Below are 15911 nucleotides of genomic sequence, written 5' to 3' on the forward strand. Positions count from 1 at the left end.
TTCATATTTCTGAACGTTATTGTGATATTGAATACAAACAAAATTGGTATTGCCGTCCCCTTTTGTAGATTTTCTTAAAAGACATCCCCAGGCCCCTGAATCTTTTGTTGTCCATGCATACCCCATTGGTGCATTATCTTTTTGGAAAGTAGTTGTCCATCAAATAATTCAGAAACCTGCGGCAACGCTCTTTCCTGAATCGACTTGTAAGTGGTTAACGTCATTTAAGAACATTGAAAATGATTGCTCCCTATATCATTGCACCGTCTCCTTTGTTTTGCCGTTTTTCAAGAAAGATTTCTTCCTTTCTTATATCAGGAAAATAGCAGCTATATCCATCAGGCATGTCCAAATAATTTTGGTTTTTTTTCAACAGAAAAGACTACGGTATGGTAAGTTCGATTCGACCTGATGTGATTTGTTGCAAAATTGAGGAGTTGGCTCTTGCGTGTAGCATCCAATGGTGTTTTTTTCTTCTCTCTCGGGAAACAGTCGATCTACTAGCATTAACCCCAGTTTCTGCCTTGATTTTCCTAATGATAGTATTGAATTTGAAGCAGCTCTCACCTTTCCTGAAATTATGTGGCTTTCTTTACTCTTCTTTTGTGGTTTTTTCCATACCTCTCTGGGTCCTTGAGTAAGTTATATACAACATTTGACCTTCTTCTAAAAAGACTTGTATTTATCAACTTTATCCAACATTTTGAGCTTATCCAAAAAACGTAAGGTTTTGAAAATTATCGTCAAATAAAAAAAGCTTCTTCCTATTTATGTGACACGAAGTGAACAAATTTATGTCACTTAAAACGTGTTTTTTGTAGGGTTGTTCCTTTGTTTAATTTTTATTTATTAAAAAAAAAATATTTTTTTGGAATTTTTCTACAGTTTTGATTCTGTTTTCCTAAAACGGAGAATTTAAAACATTGAACTTCTACATAATCTTATAATCTTTAAATACAACTCCACAAACTACTTACCATAGAATAGTTTGGGATAGTTTTCAAAAGCGTTATTCCAATCCAATCATTTAATTTCGTATGTTAATTATTTAAACCTATTACTCTATCTTTTCCAGCTTACAAACGGAATTACAAAATTCATACTGTTTCCATTTGTCTTCATTAGTGTGCCTTTGAATACTGATGTTTCTTTTAAAAACACAATATCAATTCTTTTATTTATTCCACAAACAAAAAACATTCTGAAACATTTATATTCGAATTGAAAATAAATTTCACAATATTATCAGAAAAACGTTAACAATTTTTTTCATATTTCATTGATGTCAATTCAAAGAAATACAATTTGTTTTACTTCTGGGAAATCCCATTTATGAGCTAGGGTGAAAAACTGTTTTTATTCACAATTTTTTTCTTTTTACTGTTGTATATTTTTCCATAATTTTCAGACTGATTTGAAATTTTATTTATCATATTCTCCTTTGATATCAAATAAACTAAAACATCAAGAGAAACTGTACATTCACTTTGTCGTCCTTGCTCCCATGTCCTTTGTTGTTTTTTTTTGTCTGTTTGTTGAAACTGTTTATGTCAGCAGAAAACCAAAAATATATAAATGTCCCTTTGGCTCTTTTAGTATCAAAAAGTTTAAAACACAAATAACAACACAAATGATTGCCATTTTACACACAGCAAAGACAAAAAGAAGATACGAGTGAATCCATATCCAAATAAAATATATATTCTTCACATACTAATCAGAGGGCATATCCTTAGACATATCCTTAAACATTGGCTTTGTGGCTGAATGCTAAATAAAGTCTGTTTAAAGTGTGTGATGGTGTCATGTCGCATATCCATTTACAGCTATGGCCAAAATAATAGGAACATTTTAGGAAAAACCTCACACTGTAGACAAATATCTGTTAACATTTTTAATCTGGGACTAAATTTGAAAATAGTGTAAAAGTTCTCTTTAAATATGTCACATAGTAATTGGGGCAGCAAAACATATTGTTAAAGTTATTTTAGCTCTGCATTAAGAAGACAAGTAAGTGAGATCGCAAAAGCAGACTGAAGTTTTACCAGAATTTTACTTAATACCATGAAAATGTTAAAAAAATCCACAAAAACCTAAGATCAACTTTGCAGTGAAAACATTAAACTTATCTTTAAGATATTGTTCCATGTAATCTTCAGCGAGGTTTTGAGACGCAACCCAAATATGATACGTTAACATTGATGCCTTAATGTTACTTCTGTGGGGTCACCGGTGTTCAATTTTTGTTATTGATTTAATTATTTCGAAAAAACCGTGTTCTCTGATATGCCTTAAAAAGGTGTCTATAAGAATATGCCTTTTCGATGGTGTTTTCAGCAAGATTACTACCCATGCGTACTGTAATGTTAATGAAGGCCTCATTTCAAAGAGACAAAATTTATGTTTTTTAGTGGTACACTCAATAAATAGTGATTAAGAATCACATTCATTTGAGCGCAAGATTAAAGAAACAAGACCTAATCCAAACAAAACTAATATTTAAAGAACTGTCAAATCAACTCCAGAAGAAATATGTCAATACCAAGTTAACTAACTTGGATGGCACAACAGTCCGTTGAGAACTAGGTCCTAGTGACTTGCATCTCTCAACCATGGCTGTGCGCAGTATCGTTGCTAGGTATGGAGGGGACCTACAGTTTTTTAAGACGAATCCGAACGGCTTATTTGAGAAAGCACTTTTCATGACAAGAATTACTCTTGGAGAATTTGTCAATTCCTCGCAAGAGGCAATACCCGTGAAAAAAAAAACTTTAAGTGCCATAGGCAGGAATCGGACCCAAGACCTCTCGCATGACAGTCCATGGTACTAACCATCATGCCACGTGTCAATACCAAGTTGGCTCTTTGAAAAATAGAATTCAATTTACATTTTTAGTAACTTAACTTGCCCTATTATCCTGGACGAACCTGGGACTCAAACAATGTGCATGTCCAGCAAGATCTGCGCTGAACTAGCTGTCTTCAGATTCACAACTGGTTAATGTCCTTTCCGATTGGAAGATTCGAAGACCTTCTGGCCTGGAACGTTTATTTGCATTCGCTCTACATGATGCAGCCATCTTAATCATTGGACTTTAATACCCTTGAGCGGATCCTTGTCGCCGTACAGCATGCACAGTTCGTCATTCCATCTATGCAGACGGTACCAAAAATCACCCGAAGAATTTTTGTCTGGAAACATTCTAAGACGCTCTCATCTTTTTTTGACACGGTCCAGATCTCAGCGACAAAAATAAGAACGGTGGTGATAAGTGTCTTGCAAAGGGTGACTTTAGATTCTCGAGAGAAGATTTTACTACTTGATTGCTTCTAAGTCCAAAGAAGCAACTTTTAGCAAGATTTATTCTCGGTTTGATTTCAGCGCTGGTGACGTCGTCTGAATTTTTAGCGGTGCCTAGAAAGACCAATTCCATAACTGCCTCAAAGTTATAGCTGTCCATTGTGAAGTTTTCCCCAAGATATTGTTGTTTAATGTCCTTTCTTGATAACGGTATATACTTTGTCGTGACAACATTGAACACTAAACCCATCTTCTCCGCTTCAGTTGCTATACTTAAAAACCTACCACTCACATCAGTCTTTGATCTTCCAATTATGTCAATATCATCCGCGTATCCGAGAAGTTGGACGGAACTTTGAACGACTGTGTCTCTAGAGTTGACGATTGAGTTTTGTATAATTCTTTCCAGAGCGAAATCGAAGAAGTCGCTTGACAGTACATCGTCTGTCCTGACATCCAAACCTTCGTTGAGATCTTTTCCAATCTTGTTAGAACCGCGTGCATTCTCTGTCATGATTCTGCACAAATCTACAAGTTTGATAATAATTCCAAAACTAGACATTGGTATGTAAAGCTCTTTCCTATAGATGCTGTCATACGCGGTCTTGAAATCGATTAATGGATTTTGTCTGTCGATTTGAAGTTCGTTGTTTTTTTTTCAAGATCTTCCGTAATGTGAATGGTCAATAGTTGACTATCCTGGTCTTAGACACACTGATATGGACCTATGAGGTTATTGACGAACGGCTTCAGACGTTCACAGAATACGGCAAAAGGATCCCATAAGCGCTGTTTAGGAGACTTTTTTTTTTTTCAAATTCATTTTTATTTATTCAATCCTAAACCTATCTTAAAGCTAGACAAAAATTCATAAAACTAGCCTAATTATCCATAACTTACAACTAACTTAATGGTCCCATACGGACACTCTAAGCTAAACTATAACACTAATTACTAATGCCTTTCGGCCTTAAGATCTGCTGTTTAGGAGACTGATGCCTGTGTAGTTGACGCAGTTCGAAGGGTTTCGGCAATCTATGTTAATATTCTAGACATCGGACATACTTTCTTCTGACCATATTTTGCAAATAAGTTGGTGTATACTCCTTATCAAGTCATTGCCTGCCTCTTTGAATAATTCGGTAGGGATGTCGTCAACTTCCGCTTCAGACATATGTAGCTACATATCTGTACTTGTCGAGGTCGGGCAGTCAGAATTGTTGCTTAGGTCGAATGGTGATATTTCCTTACAGCAGATGCAGAATTAACTTCGTCATTACCTTTATAAGGTTTGGGGAAATGTATGTAACACTGATCGTCTTTACAGTCTCCGGTTAGGGGGGGAAACGTACTTAAGGAACATTCTTTTAACTTTTTATTTAAAATGAACTAACTTAAATCCTGTTGTTACATCCTTCTAACTCCTTGATCGCAAGCTTGCCATCCTCTCTTTTTTGTGCTGAGAAGCCTGTGTTCCTCACTCATCTTCTGCTCTTAGAGACCATGAGCAGCTCTGGTTTTGTATGCCTGTTATTTAGCTGCATACACTTGCCGATACTGGTCAAAATCTCTGATGGCTGTAGTCAGCACAGAGCTGCTTAAGAGGTTTTCAGAGACTTGATCGGACAAAGACATGGCAATCTTTTGCGAATGTAGCCGTCTAACTTTGAATCTTCTCACAGTACTTCTTGGATCGGGATATCTGTAACCGTACACCTTTGCTACAATGGGGTACTGGTTGGATCCTCGAAATGTTCAGACATCATGTATACTAGAGAAGTATCATGCTTTGATCGCAATTTGGTCAATTTGGTTTAAAGTTGCTTGAGCAGGAGATTTCCATGATCTCTTGTTGATATCGGGATGTGTGAATTGCTTAGTAACTACCAGAATGTCTCTTCCCGTAGCGAAATCGATCAGCCGTTGACGAAGGTGGTGCCGTGCAGGTTGTAACTCTCGATTGTGTCACCAAAGATAGCTTCTCTTCCTCATACAATTTTAATGTCCTAGCCAGGAAACTGCTTTTATGTTTTGTCCAGGTGGCTGAAGAACATGTCATATGAGCAATTGATGCTTGAATATGAGGAATGCAATTTTATTGATTTAATGTAAACAAATAAAATTAATTGACATTTTATGTCGAAATGTATGAAATTGAAATCAAGTGCTCTTATTTGTTTGGTTTCATAGTCTTGACAATCAATTCTATAATTTTTTAAAACAAAAAATATTTTCCATTAAATTCTTATTTGTTAAATTCCACGCAAGAATAAAAGAACAAAATTACCAAAAATTTAGTTATGTTCCTATTATTCTGGCTATTTCTGTAGCCATACCTAACCACATCCATATAACACAACATCCTCTTTGATTTCTGCACCATCAAGGATGAAATCTCGATATGTATTCCTATGTGGCAGTTTGTTGACAGAGTATCACATAAATTTATTGTCGAAATTCGCATTGAAATGATATCCTTTTTGGCATTTTATTTATTTTCCTTTTACTTCCACTATACAAATGTATGGGTATAAAGGACCTTTGTTTATTTTTGCGTGTGATTTTTGTTTTAAATTTTCTTTTTTTTTGTTTCAAAAGAGGCGCGTGTGTTTTATGGGGAATATTTTAAAATAAATTGACAAGCAGCAGTTTGTAAGAATTGAGATTTAAATTGGCTTTATCTTTACCGATAAGTGATACTTTCGGAAGAGAAAATACTCCTATATCTGCATATTTCAATTTATTTGTGTATTTTTATACAGAAAGCAGATGTGTTATTGTTTATGATAATCATTTTTGAAATACAATTGAAAATTGAAAATCGAAGAAAAATTGGAGTTTTATGAAGTTATTTCCACTAAAATTTGCATATTTTTTTGAATATCCTCAGAAAATATGAATCTTTTTATTGGCATTAAACAATACCCTGGTGGAAGAGTGCTTTTCCTTTATATTTTATGCGAATGGAGAAATACGAGGACATAATGAATTGCCTATATATTTATTTACTATGGCGCGACTTTTTATTGACAATTTTATTTTATTGATTGAATATAATTTTGTGTTTAAAAAAATATCAAATTTTAATGATTCAGAACTTCAATGAAAGTTTTACATGAATGCAATTCGAGGGGTTTTATTTTGATACTTAAAAAACTGGTATTTTTAAAGAGAAATCAATGGATTCATTAAATCAAGGAATTTAAATGGAAAAAAGAGGCTGGGATGCGACCCACACTGATAACTTCCCATCCCGTCTTTTGATTTGTCTTGCTTAAAAGTTTGTCTATATTTACTCGTATCAATGTTTACCAAATTTGCGTACTATTTTTTGTAGATTTTATTTTTTATGAAAAAATACTGAATATCGAAAACAGTATTTTCTGTGAAATAAAATAAGTTTAAAGCCAATATTTTTAAATTTTGAAATGCTATTTGAGTCAAAAGTAAATTTTTAAAAAGTTTTAGTATTGTTTTTTAGAGTTTTATTTTATGTAAGAAAACTTTCAATTCGATTTTTTTTAATTTTATCGAATATTGGAAACAATATTTCTTATAAAATAAAATTAGTTTGAAGCCAATATTTCAAAGTTTTCAAAATATATTTGAGCCGAAAATCAATTTTTAACAACTTTTATACATTTTTGTTTAGGTTTTTATTTTTTGTAAAAAAAACTGTCAATTCCATTTTTCTCAAAATTTGTCCAAATGTTGAAAATAATATTTCTCATAAGTAAAAATTAGTAAGAAGCTATTATCTCAAATTTTTAAAAAGATATTTGAGTCGAAAATCATTTTTTACCTACTTTTGTTAATTTTTTTTCGGTTTTTAATTTTTTGTAAAAAAATTGTCAATTCGATTTTTTTCAAAATTTTTTGAGTCGAAAATCAATTTTTACAACTTTTTATCATTTTTTTTTTTTTAGGTTTTTATTTTTTTATAAAAAAAAAACGGTCGATTCGATTTTTCTCAACATTTTATGAGATGTCAAAAACATTATTCTTCGTTGCACAAAATTGTTTTGGAGATAAAATCATATTTTAGTGGTAAAATTTTGGAGGTGACACATTTTTTTTTTCAGTTTTTTGATTTATAAAAAAACCGTTAAATGGATTTTTTTCAAAAAAATATATTTCTTTGATATCACGTTACCATATATTATGTACAATTTAATTCATGTCTCTAGCGTTTTTGGTTCCTAAGATATTTATGGTTAACCAAAATGTTCACCTTTTTTCAAACTGCTATGGTAAGAAAAACAACCCACGGAATTTCCTTGAGAGCCCTTTCTGCATCTTTCTGCCTTATTATCTGTATAACAAAATTTATTTGAAATCTATATCTCTTCTGGTTCTTGAGCTATGGACGACCAAAACGTCGCGAACGTACGTACACATGCACGCACAGACATCTTTCTAAAAATCTTTTATTTCGACTCTAGGGACCTTGAAACGTCGAGGAATGTCAAAATTTTAAATTTGACAAATCGGACCCATCACAATAACTTCCTATGGGAAGTTAATAAATACCAATACGAAATATACTTTCCATGAAATTTTTTTTTGTGACCAATTAGTACATCTGTTTGTTTTTTATTTTATTTTATTAAAATCTCAAAGCTAGACAAACATTTAAAAAAAACATCTTTAAGTGACATTCTCAATTTGAAGTCACCAAAACTGGTTCTCCTGCCTCACCCTATCGCTTCGGTCCCTATCATAAACAGTCCTACTGAATCAAAGGCGTTTGGCTCCATCAAGTGCGAGGGCTTCTCGACTGTAAAGGAGTCGCCTATCTACAGTTCTACGGCTAGCGTGGTAGATTAGCGGAACCGCATATCTATCCTGTATTAGGCCTATAATGTCTAAATAAAGGTTCGGGGGGAATGTTGCCAATTAAACGTGCACTTTCGTATTACCCTTTGTTGGGGTAGTAAGCCCCAAAAATTAAGCTGTAAGTCGACGACATTGCTCTTGCAATGCGACCTACCAAGCTTCAGCAAGAAATTATCTATTCTGTTTATGTTGGTTCTGTTCTGTTGTATAGAACCTGGTTGGAACAGTAATGTTTGTACTCCGACTCTTGTGTTCTGTGTAGTCCAAGGCAACGTCGCAGACATGTTCTCTCAAACAACCCAATCGTTCCCATTTGATATGGGGCAACGTTGAACCATACCGGGCACCCATCGGCCGGATAAGAGCCATATAGCAAACCACCTACAAGAAGACTGCTAGGAACAACCGTTTTGTCAGGGCAAAAGCTCCCCTAGCTCTGGCCAGAGCAGCACTCATATGTCTGTCGAAATAGAAGTATTGATCCAACCAGATGCCAAGCTAGTTTACCACACTTTTATTCGCCAGTGGCTGTCGATTTGATCCAACGATCACTAGATTTTTCCAGTTCTTTCTCGTATCCCTTGAGGCTCCATACAGCGGAGTACTGAACAGAATAGTTTCGCATTTCTGAAAGTGTTGGTTTTCAACTTCCAGGCATCGCAATATTGCTAATCTTATCGAAATCACTCTTCAAAAGTGTCTTGATAACCCCAATTTGTAGAGCCGTTCGGTTAACAATTAGCTCGTCGGCGTACGCTATTGCCTGAAACAGACTTGCTATCAGATCACTGGTGGAAATTCTGAAGAAGATCGCCAATTCTAATATCAAAGATTTTGGTAGATGTCACAATACCAATTTTGACAATAAACCGTCTACCCGTACATTGCCTTTGAGATTTGTTCCACTGGATATCAGAAACAAGCTTAGACGCAACATGAATAGTGGCATGTCCCGCCTAAAGTCCAACGGGAATTTAATAATTAATGAATAATTCACGAATTATTTTGTTGTTCTCAGCTCACTTAGACAGAGCTCTATTCACAACCTTCTCGAATACCTAACTGACACTCGGCAAAAGACTTATCGACTGGAGATTCGCCGGATTAGTGTTGGGCTTTCCCTTTTGTCAGGAAAGGATGTACCACAGCTGACTTCCAAAGGACCGGATAATATGCAATTTTCAGAACGCTTTTAAACAGAGTGGCATAAATGTCCAGAGCTTCCTGAGGTAAATGTCGTAGTACAATGTTGGATGTACCATGAACACCTGCTGACTTCATTTTCTTTAATGAATCGAAGATGAGCTGGAGCCCTATTTTCGTAACTAATAGGGTATTAGTCCCATTTTGCCCTACGATGATGGTATTTGCCAAGAACATCTGTGACTTTGGGTCTTTGATTCCGGCTCGAAGGTCTTAACTTTTTAAATCACAAGATTTTTGTGGTCAATTGTGATCACCTCCTACAGAAATAACAGGGGTAGAATTTCTTAAAAATTACGATTGTTATATGACTGCAAAACTTTTAACAGATTTGTAGTGCATTTTAAAAATTTCAGTGTAATGTTGAAGCGTGCATCTTTGAAATTTAAGTATTGGCACAAGGTAAAAGTGAAATGTCTAAAGATGATATCTTCAAAAGTGACTGATACACAAATAGCGCGCCCTTGAAGATGAAACAGTTTATTGGAAATTAAGTTGAAAAACGGAAAACAATTGATGATTAATTATAATTTGTCTTTTTTTTTAACTGATCCAAGGAGAAATGTACATAATAATGTTTTTTTTTTACAAAACAAATTCAAATTCAATGATAATTGATTACCAAAAAAAAAATGCTGAATTATTTATTAGATAATCTTGGTCAAGGATAAAATAAAAAACATTACCCTTTTGCTCATTCAAATGAAACCCTAATAAATCTAAGTTAATTATAATAAATTTTGTATAATCAGTATCCTTTCCGTTCATTCCATTCAATTTGATATTTTTTTTAATATAAAAAACCTCAAGCTAATTAACAACCTAATCAAATCCTTTTTTTCGTTTCTTTTTCTTTCATTTTACAGGTTCATACTTTACCTCAATTCATCTTCGCCTCTTTTTATAACCTTTTCACAAAATGTGGTCCGCAAAATCTACTTTAATCAAACAAGTGAGTATTCATTTATATTTATGTAAATAGATTTGATTTATATATATTTTATAATTTATGTTAATCTTATCAATTTTTGTTTCAAGACTTTTTCATCTTTTTCATTCAAATCATATAATTTTGAAATACTTTATTGGGTCTACTAATATGGTTTTAAATTTAGATTACTTTGAATTCTCAGTATGATTGGTTAAGTCGAATATTAGATTTTTTATGGGATTGATTCTTTTATTTTTGTTAGAAATTCATTTATATCTTTAAACCGGAACTGGTTTCAAATAATTTTATAAAAACGAAAATCAAAACAATTTATTTATTTTTAATCCTTAAGATCAAAAATAATATTGGAAGCCAACATTTTTTTTTTTCCAAATCGAACACTACTCTTTCAAAGGATTTTTTGGCATTAATAATAGTCAAATTTTTGAGATCTAGCTTTTTAAAAATGAAACAAAATAAATAATAAGGTAGAACTAAACATACACTTCGAGTCACATGGATAGGGCCAAGATTTGTTCGTTCTTTATTTGACGGAATAAATGAGGTAGGTATTAAGTTTATATTGAAATTTTGGATTAAGTTAATGAATACAAGTTTTCTGGCGGTTTTTCCTTCGTTTATGGGTTCAATAATCTCTTCGGTTTTTTGGTATAGCTGCCCTCCTTCGTAGACTTTTCTTGAAGACATTTTTCTTGATGTTTAGGTCAGGAGAACATGAGAGCAATGGTAATAGGTTCACATTTTGCGGTTTGTATTGGTACATTATCTTGTTGGAAAGTCCATCACTGTCCATTAAATAATTCATAAGACTGCGAAAGCTCATTCTTGAATCGATTTTTAAGTGATTTATTTATTTATTATTTATTCATCAAGCAGAGACACAGCTCTTAAAGACTACTTAAAAATATTTAACAATATTGGTAAAAATATAACAAAATAAGTACATAAATACTAAATACTAACCACCGAGATTGAGACTTAGTAACGATCTTTTTTTAGAACAATCTCTACTCATATATACATTAAAATCAATGACATTACATAAAGAGTTAGCTTGTCTTAAACAGCGATTTAAGGGTTCATTGGTTGCATAGTTCATTTCGTTAGGCACGATTTGAAACGTGGAAACCCACTAACGAAAATAAATCAGGGCAATTGATTTTATAAATAATTAAATCGCTTACAAACATTTTTTTTTGCCAGGAGCAAATCTTCAAAAGACACTTGGCACTTTGGCAGTGTTCGACACCAAGTAGTGTGAGACTCTTAACCACTAAAACCACCTCTTCATCAGGACCAATCTTGAAGGATCGACTTCCGATTTTTCTTTCTTAATTTTGTACAATCACTTTGGGGGAAGTTTAAACTTTTAATACTTTCCCATGTTTTTTTAGACCATAAGCTCATGAGGCTTGGTTCTTCTTAATCTCCGAACATGGTTTCTTATATTCAAGACGGACTCCATTTCAGAATAAGTATGACTTTGCAGTCTCTGGTTGTGCGATACAGCGTATTTTTTAACAACTTCTGTAACCATTTCTATTTGTAAGTCACGATGCAGATCGGTGTTCCTATTCCACGAAGGACTTTGTTTTGGAATTTTTGGACGATTTCGGTATTTGTTTTCTTTGTACAGCCCCATAATTGGATTCCATATATATGTGAAGATTTTGTTTCATTGAGTTTGATACGCCATTTTTCGGTCCAAGCTCTCACTGTCTCGACGGCATTTTGTAGTTTTACTGCTGCCTTAGAGACACATTTGTCGGGTACCAAAATTTCGGTATCATCTGCAAAAGTAGCCATTATGGTGTGATTACCAACTGCAATAACCCTTGTGTATAGTAAATACAGGGTAGGACCTACGACACTTCCTTGTGGTACACCGGCTTCTATTTTCTTCAATTCCGAGTATTTTTGATCGTACCTTACTCTAAAAAATCGGTCTGAGATGTACGATTTTAATATTTCAAAGTACTACCTGGGAAGACCTTTTTGCAGTTTGTACTCAAGTCCCTTATGCCAAACCTTGTCAAAAGCTTGAGCAACATCTAAGAAAATAGCTGAACATACTTGTTTTTCTTCTAATGCTTTTTCTATTACATCCGATATTCTATGAACTTGGTCTATCGTGGAATGTTTATTTCTAAAGCCAAACTGATGGTTTGGGATTAACCTTTTTTCTTCTATGATTTTGCTAAGTCTCTTCAGAAAACTGTTTACTTCTGTTAGTGGTTAACCTTGCTTTGGTATGACAATTACTTCAGCAATTTTCCAATAGTGCGGGACATACCGGTGCTTAAGACATGCATTTATTATATATTGGAGTTTTATAAAGGCTTTTAATGGCATTTCTTTCATAACCTGTAATTAGATCGTAGCCTGGTGATTTTTTATTTGGTAGTTGATGTAAGCACAAACTTTTTATTTCTTTAAGTCTTACAATTGGTATTTCACTTTCATCTATCTAATCAAAAACTGTAAGTTATGTTCAGCCGCGTTTGATGAGTATGGCTTAAAAACATTCGCAAGTTGTTCAGCAAAAAGGTTAGCTTTTTCTTTCGGGTTACCGATCCATTTCCCATCTCGAGTTTTGTTTGGCTTGGCTGCTTTCCATAGCGAACAATCGGTTGGAGCATCAGTCGTTAAATTCCTTAGGAATGTACTGAGTAAATCATTTTTGAATTTGTAAATTTGATTTTTAAGATTATTGCTTATACGGTTAAACGTTGTTTTATCATCTGGAAATCTACTATTTTGCCATTTTCTTCGAGCTCTTCTTTTCTCTATTATCAACTCTTTTATCTCTAAAGGATATTTCATTTTGTCTTCTACTAGTAAATGTTGGAGTACTTTCTTCAGCGGCCTGTTGCACATCAGCAATACATTTTTCCACTCCATGGTCAATTTGCTCGATTGTATCCATGGGAGATTTTAAATTTATAAAACTTAAAAGCCTTTCTCCAAAATCATTCCAGCTTGCTTTCTTATTTACAAGCTTTGGATTACTTTTTCCTAGTACTTCCGATTCACTAAGTGATAGAATGACTGGAGTATGATCAGATGACAGGTCATAATTACCTTCGACACTAATGTGATTTCGTTTGATTCCTTTAGCTACGAAAAAGTCAGTAACGTCTGGTATATTGTTAGTATCGGAAGGACAGTAAGTTGGCGACCTGGAAGAATAGAATTCGCAATTGTATTTAAGGCCTGCTTGGAAAAGTCTTCTGCCTTTTGTTGATATAAGTCTTGAACCCCAATGGGTGTGTTTCGCAGAAGATTAAATAGATCTGTATAGTCATCTTCTGTCAGGGAGCGCCTTGGTGGGCTTACAAACATGACATCAAAATATTTACGGCGTGTTTCCAAGGACTGAATGCCTAATAACAAACACCTCGTTTAATATGATGGCATGTCGACATTCCATCGTAAAACCCGGATTGCTGTTCTAGTGAAGCGTTTCTGTATTCTTTCAATTCTATTAGCATGAGCAGCATACAAAGGATTCCATATAGGAGGGCAGTATTCTAATATTGGTCGTACATAACAAAAATATAGAGTTCTTAATATAAAAGGATCTGAGAAGTTTTTAGCATTCCTTGAAATAAAACCGAGCATTGAACTGGCCTTAGAAATGATGTAGTCGATATGGTTGCAAAACGTGAGTTTTAAATCAAAGATCACACCCAAATCTTTTTTTTCTGAAACCTTGGACAGACCAAATCTATTTATATCGTAGGAAAACAATATTGGAGACATACCACGGTAAAACATCATACAGACATTTAGAAACGTTCAAATGTAGATCGTTATTGGTACACCAAGAAACTAAATTATTAAGATCATTTTGAAGTTTTATACAATCCGCTATGGATTTAACCCGTAAGAACAGCTTAAGGTCGTCTACGTACATTAAACAAAGACTATTACTCAAAACATTTGAAATATCATTTATAAATAAGAGAAAGAGAAGGGGTCCTAAATGACTCCCTTGGGGAACACCGGAAGTTACAACAATCGGGTTCGATGTAACGTTGTTAATACAAACGTAGTGAACTCTACCAGTAGGATATGAATCGAACCAATTTAATAAGTTAGAGCAAAAGCCATTGTTTTAAGAAGAAACCTTCATAGAGAGAGCGATTAAAGATAATTTTGAGAGGGAATTATTGGTGCAATACCATCAAATCCCGATTGCTTTTCATCTTTTAATTTCAATATTTCATTGATTATATCATTTTTCTCTACATATAATTGACTTACATTGAAAGAATCAGAAGAACACATAAACAGAGGTCTTGTTTGCTGGCACTAACATGTTGGTTTAAAGACAGAACGAAAAAAGTCCCATATATCGGACTGAATTTGCAATTCCAGTGGAACTTTTTTTGTTATTAATAAATTTTTAAAACGATTTGCTATTTTTTTTAAATCTACTTTTCATACTTAATAAAAAATTTGTATAAAGGAAATTAAATTCACGGTTAGTTCGAAGGTAATTCATATATTAAGCATTATTATCCCTGGAATCATGGTAGAGTTTAAAAGCTTTGTTTCTCCGATTATTTAGATTAATTAGCTTTTTATTAAACCAGCAACGCTTGGATTGAGATTTCTTTTGAATTTTTGGGATATTCAAATCAATGGCCTCATTTATTAAATTCGTTAATATTATGAAAGTTTCCTCAATATCATTGTTATCAAAAATAGAAAACCAATTCACCCTATTCAAAAACTAGAAACATTATCAAAATTACATTTATCATAGTTTAGTATATGGCCAATATCCGATGCTTGCTTTATATAATCATATAATTCAAAGCTTATACAAAGTACTACATGATTATCAGTGTTAGGCAATGGGGTGGAGTGGGACTGTCGATACACACACCTTATTCATTATCAGTAAATACTAAATCAAGATACCAATTAAGATGATTTTGATAACAATTGATCTGCTTTAGTCCGAACTCAGCTAGAGTATCGACAACCACACTCTCACAGTGGCTGCTAACGTTGTAAGGAATTAAACATTTGTCATCGTTATCTAAAACCCAATTTAAAAACGGTAAAATAAAATTTGATTGCCGTCGTTTTAGAGCTTTTAAAAATCCAGCTAAACGGTTTCGTAATAGTTATTTGTTCTTCATAAGATTACACCACCTCCTTTGCTGAGCCGTTTTCTAGATAGATTTCTACCTTTCATAGAAATAGCAGTTATATCCATCAGGTCCGTCGATTCCACCTGATGTGATTTGTTCCATTGGCTTTTGCTTGCAGCATTTAATGGTGGTATTTTCGCCTTCTGTATCATCCGAGCAACAGTCGAACTACTATCATTTACCCCAGCGTCTGCCTTGATTATGCTAATGGAAAACCTTGAATTTAATGCTGCTCTCACTATCACTCGCTTTTTCTGAAAGGATTTGGCTTTCTTGACTCTTCCTTTGGGTGTTTTTTCATTCCTCTCTGAAACCTTGAGGTAGTTGTGTGCAACATTTGAACTTCTTATGATTTTGATGGCTATTAAACGGAGGGACGAGATCCCGGTAAGCTCGAATTAGGCCTATTTCCTCCTTGGTTAGACCCTTACGTCTACCCATACTTCTAGATCCT

General features: G+C 33.8%; 1 protein-coding gene across 1 annotated transcript in view; it reads left to right on the forward strand.

Annotated features, from left to right (window-relative positions):
* Positions 1–15911, forward strand: part of LOC129943302 (protein NDNF) — a 144705-nt gene that overhangs the window by 107971 nt on the left and 20823 nt on the right. Inside the window, exon 3 of the mRNA XM_056052634.1 lies at positions 10207–10292. Coding sequence (XP_055908609.1) covers positions 10207–10292 — 86 coding nt within the window. The remainder of the gene's footprint in view (positions 1–10206; positions 10293–15911) is intronic.

This window comes from Eupeodes corollae, chromosome 1, assembly GCF_945859685.1.
Source record: "Eupeodes corollae chromosome 1, idEupCoro1.1, whole genome shotgun sequence".
NCBI classification, from domain to species: Eukaryota; Metazoa; Arthropoda; class Insecta; order Diptera; family Syrphidae; genus Eupeodes; species Eupeodes corollae.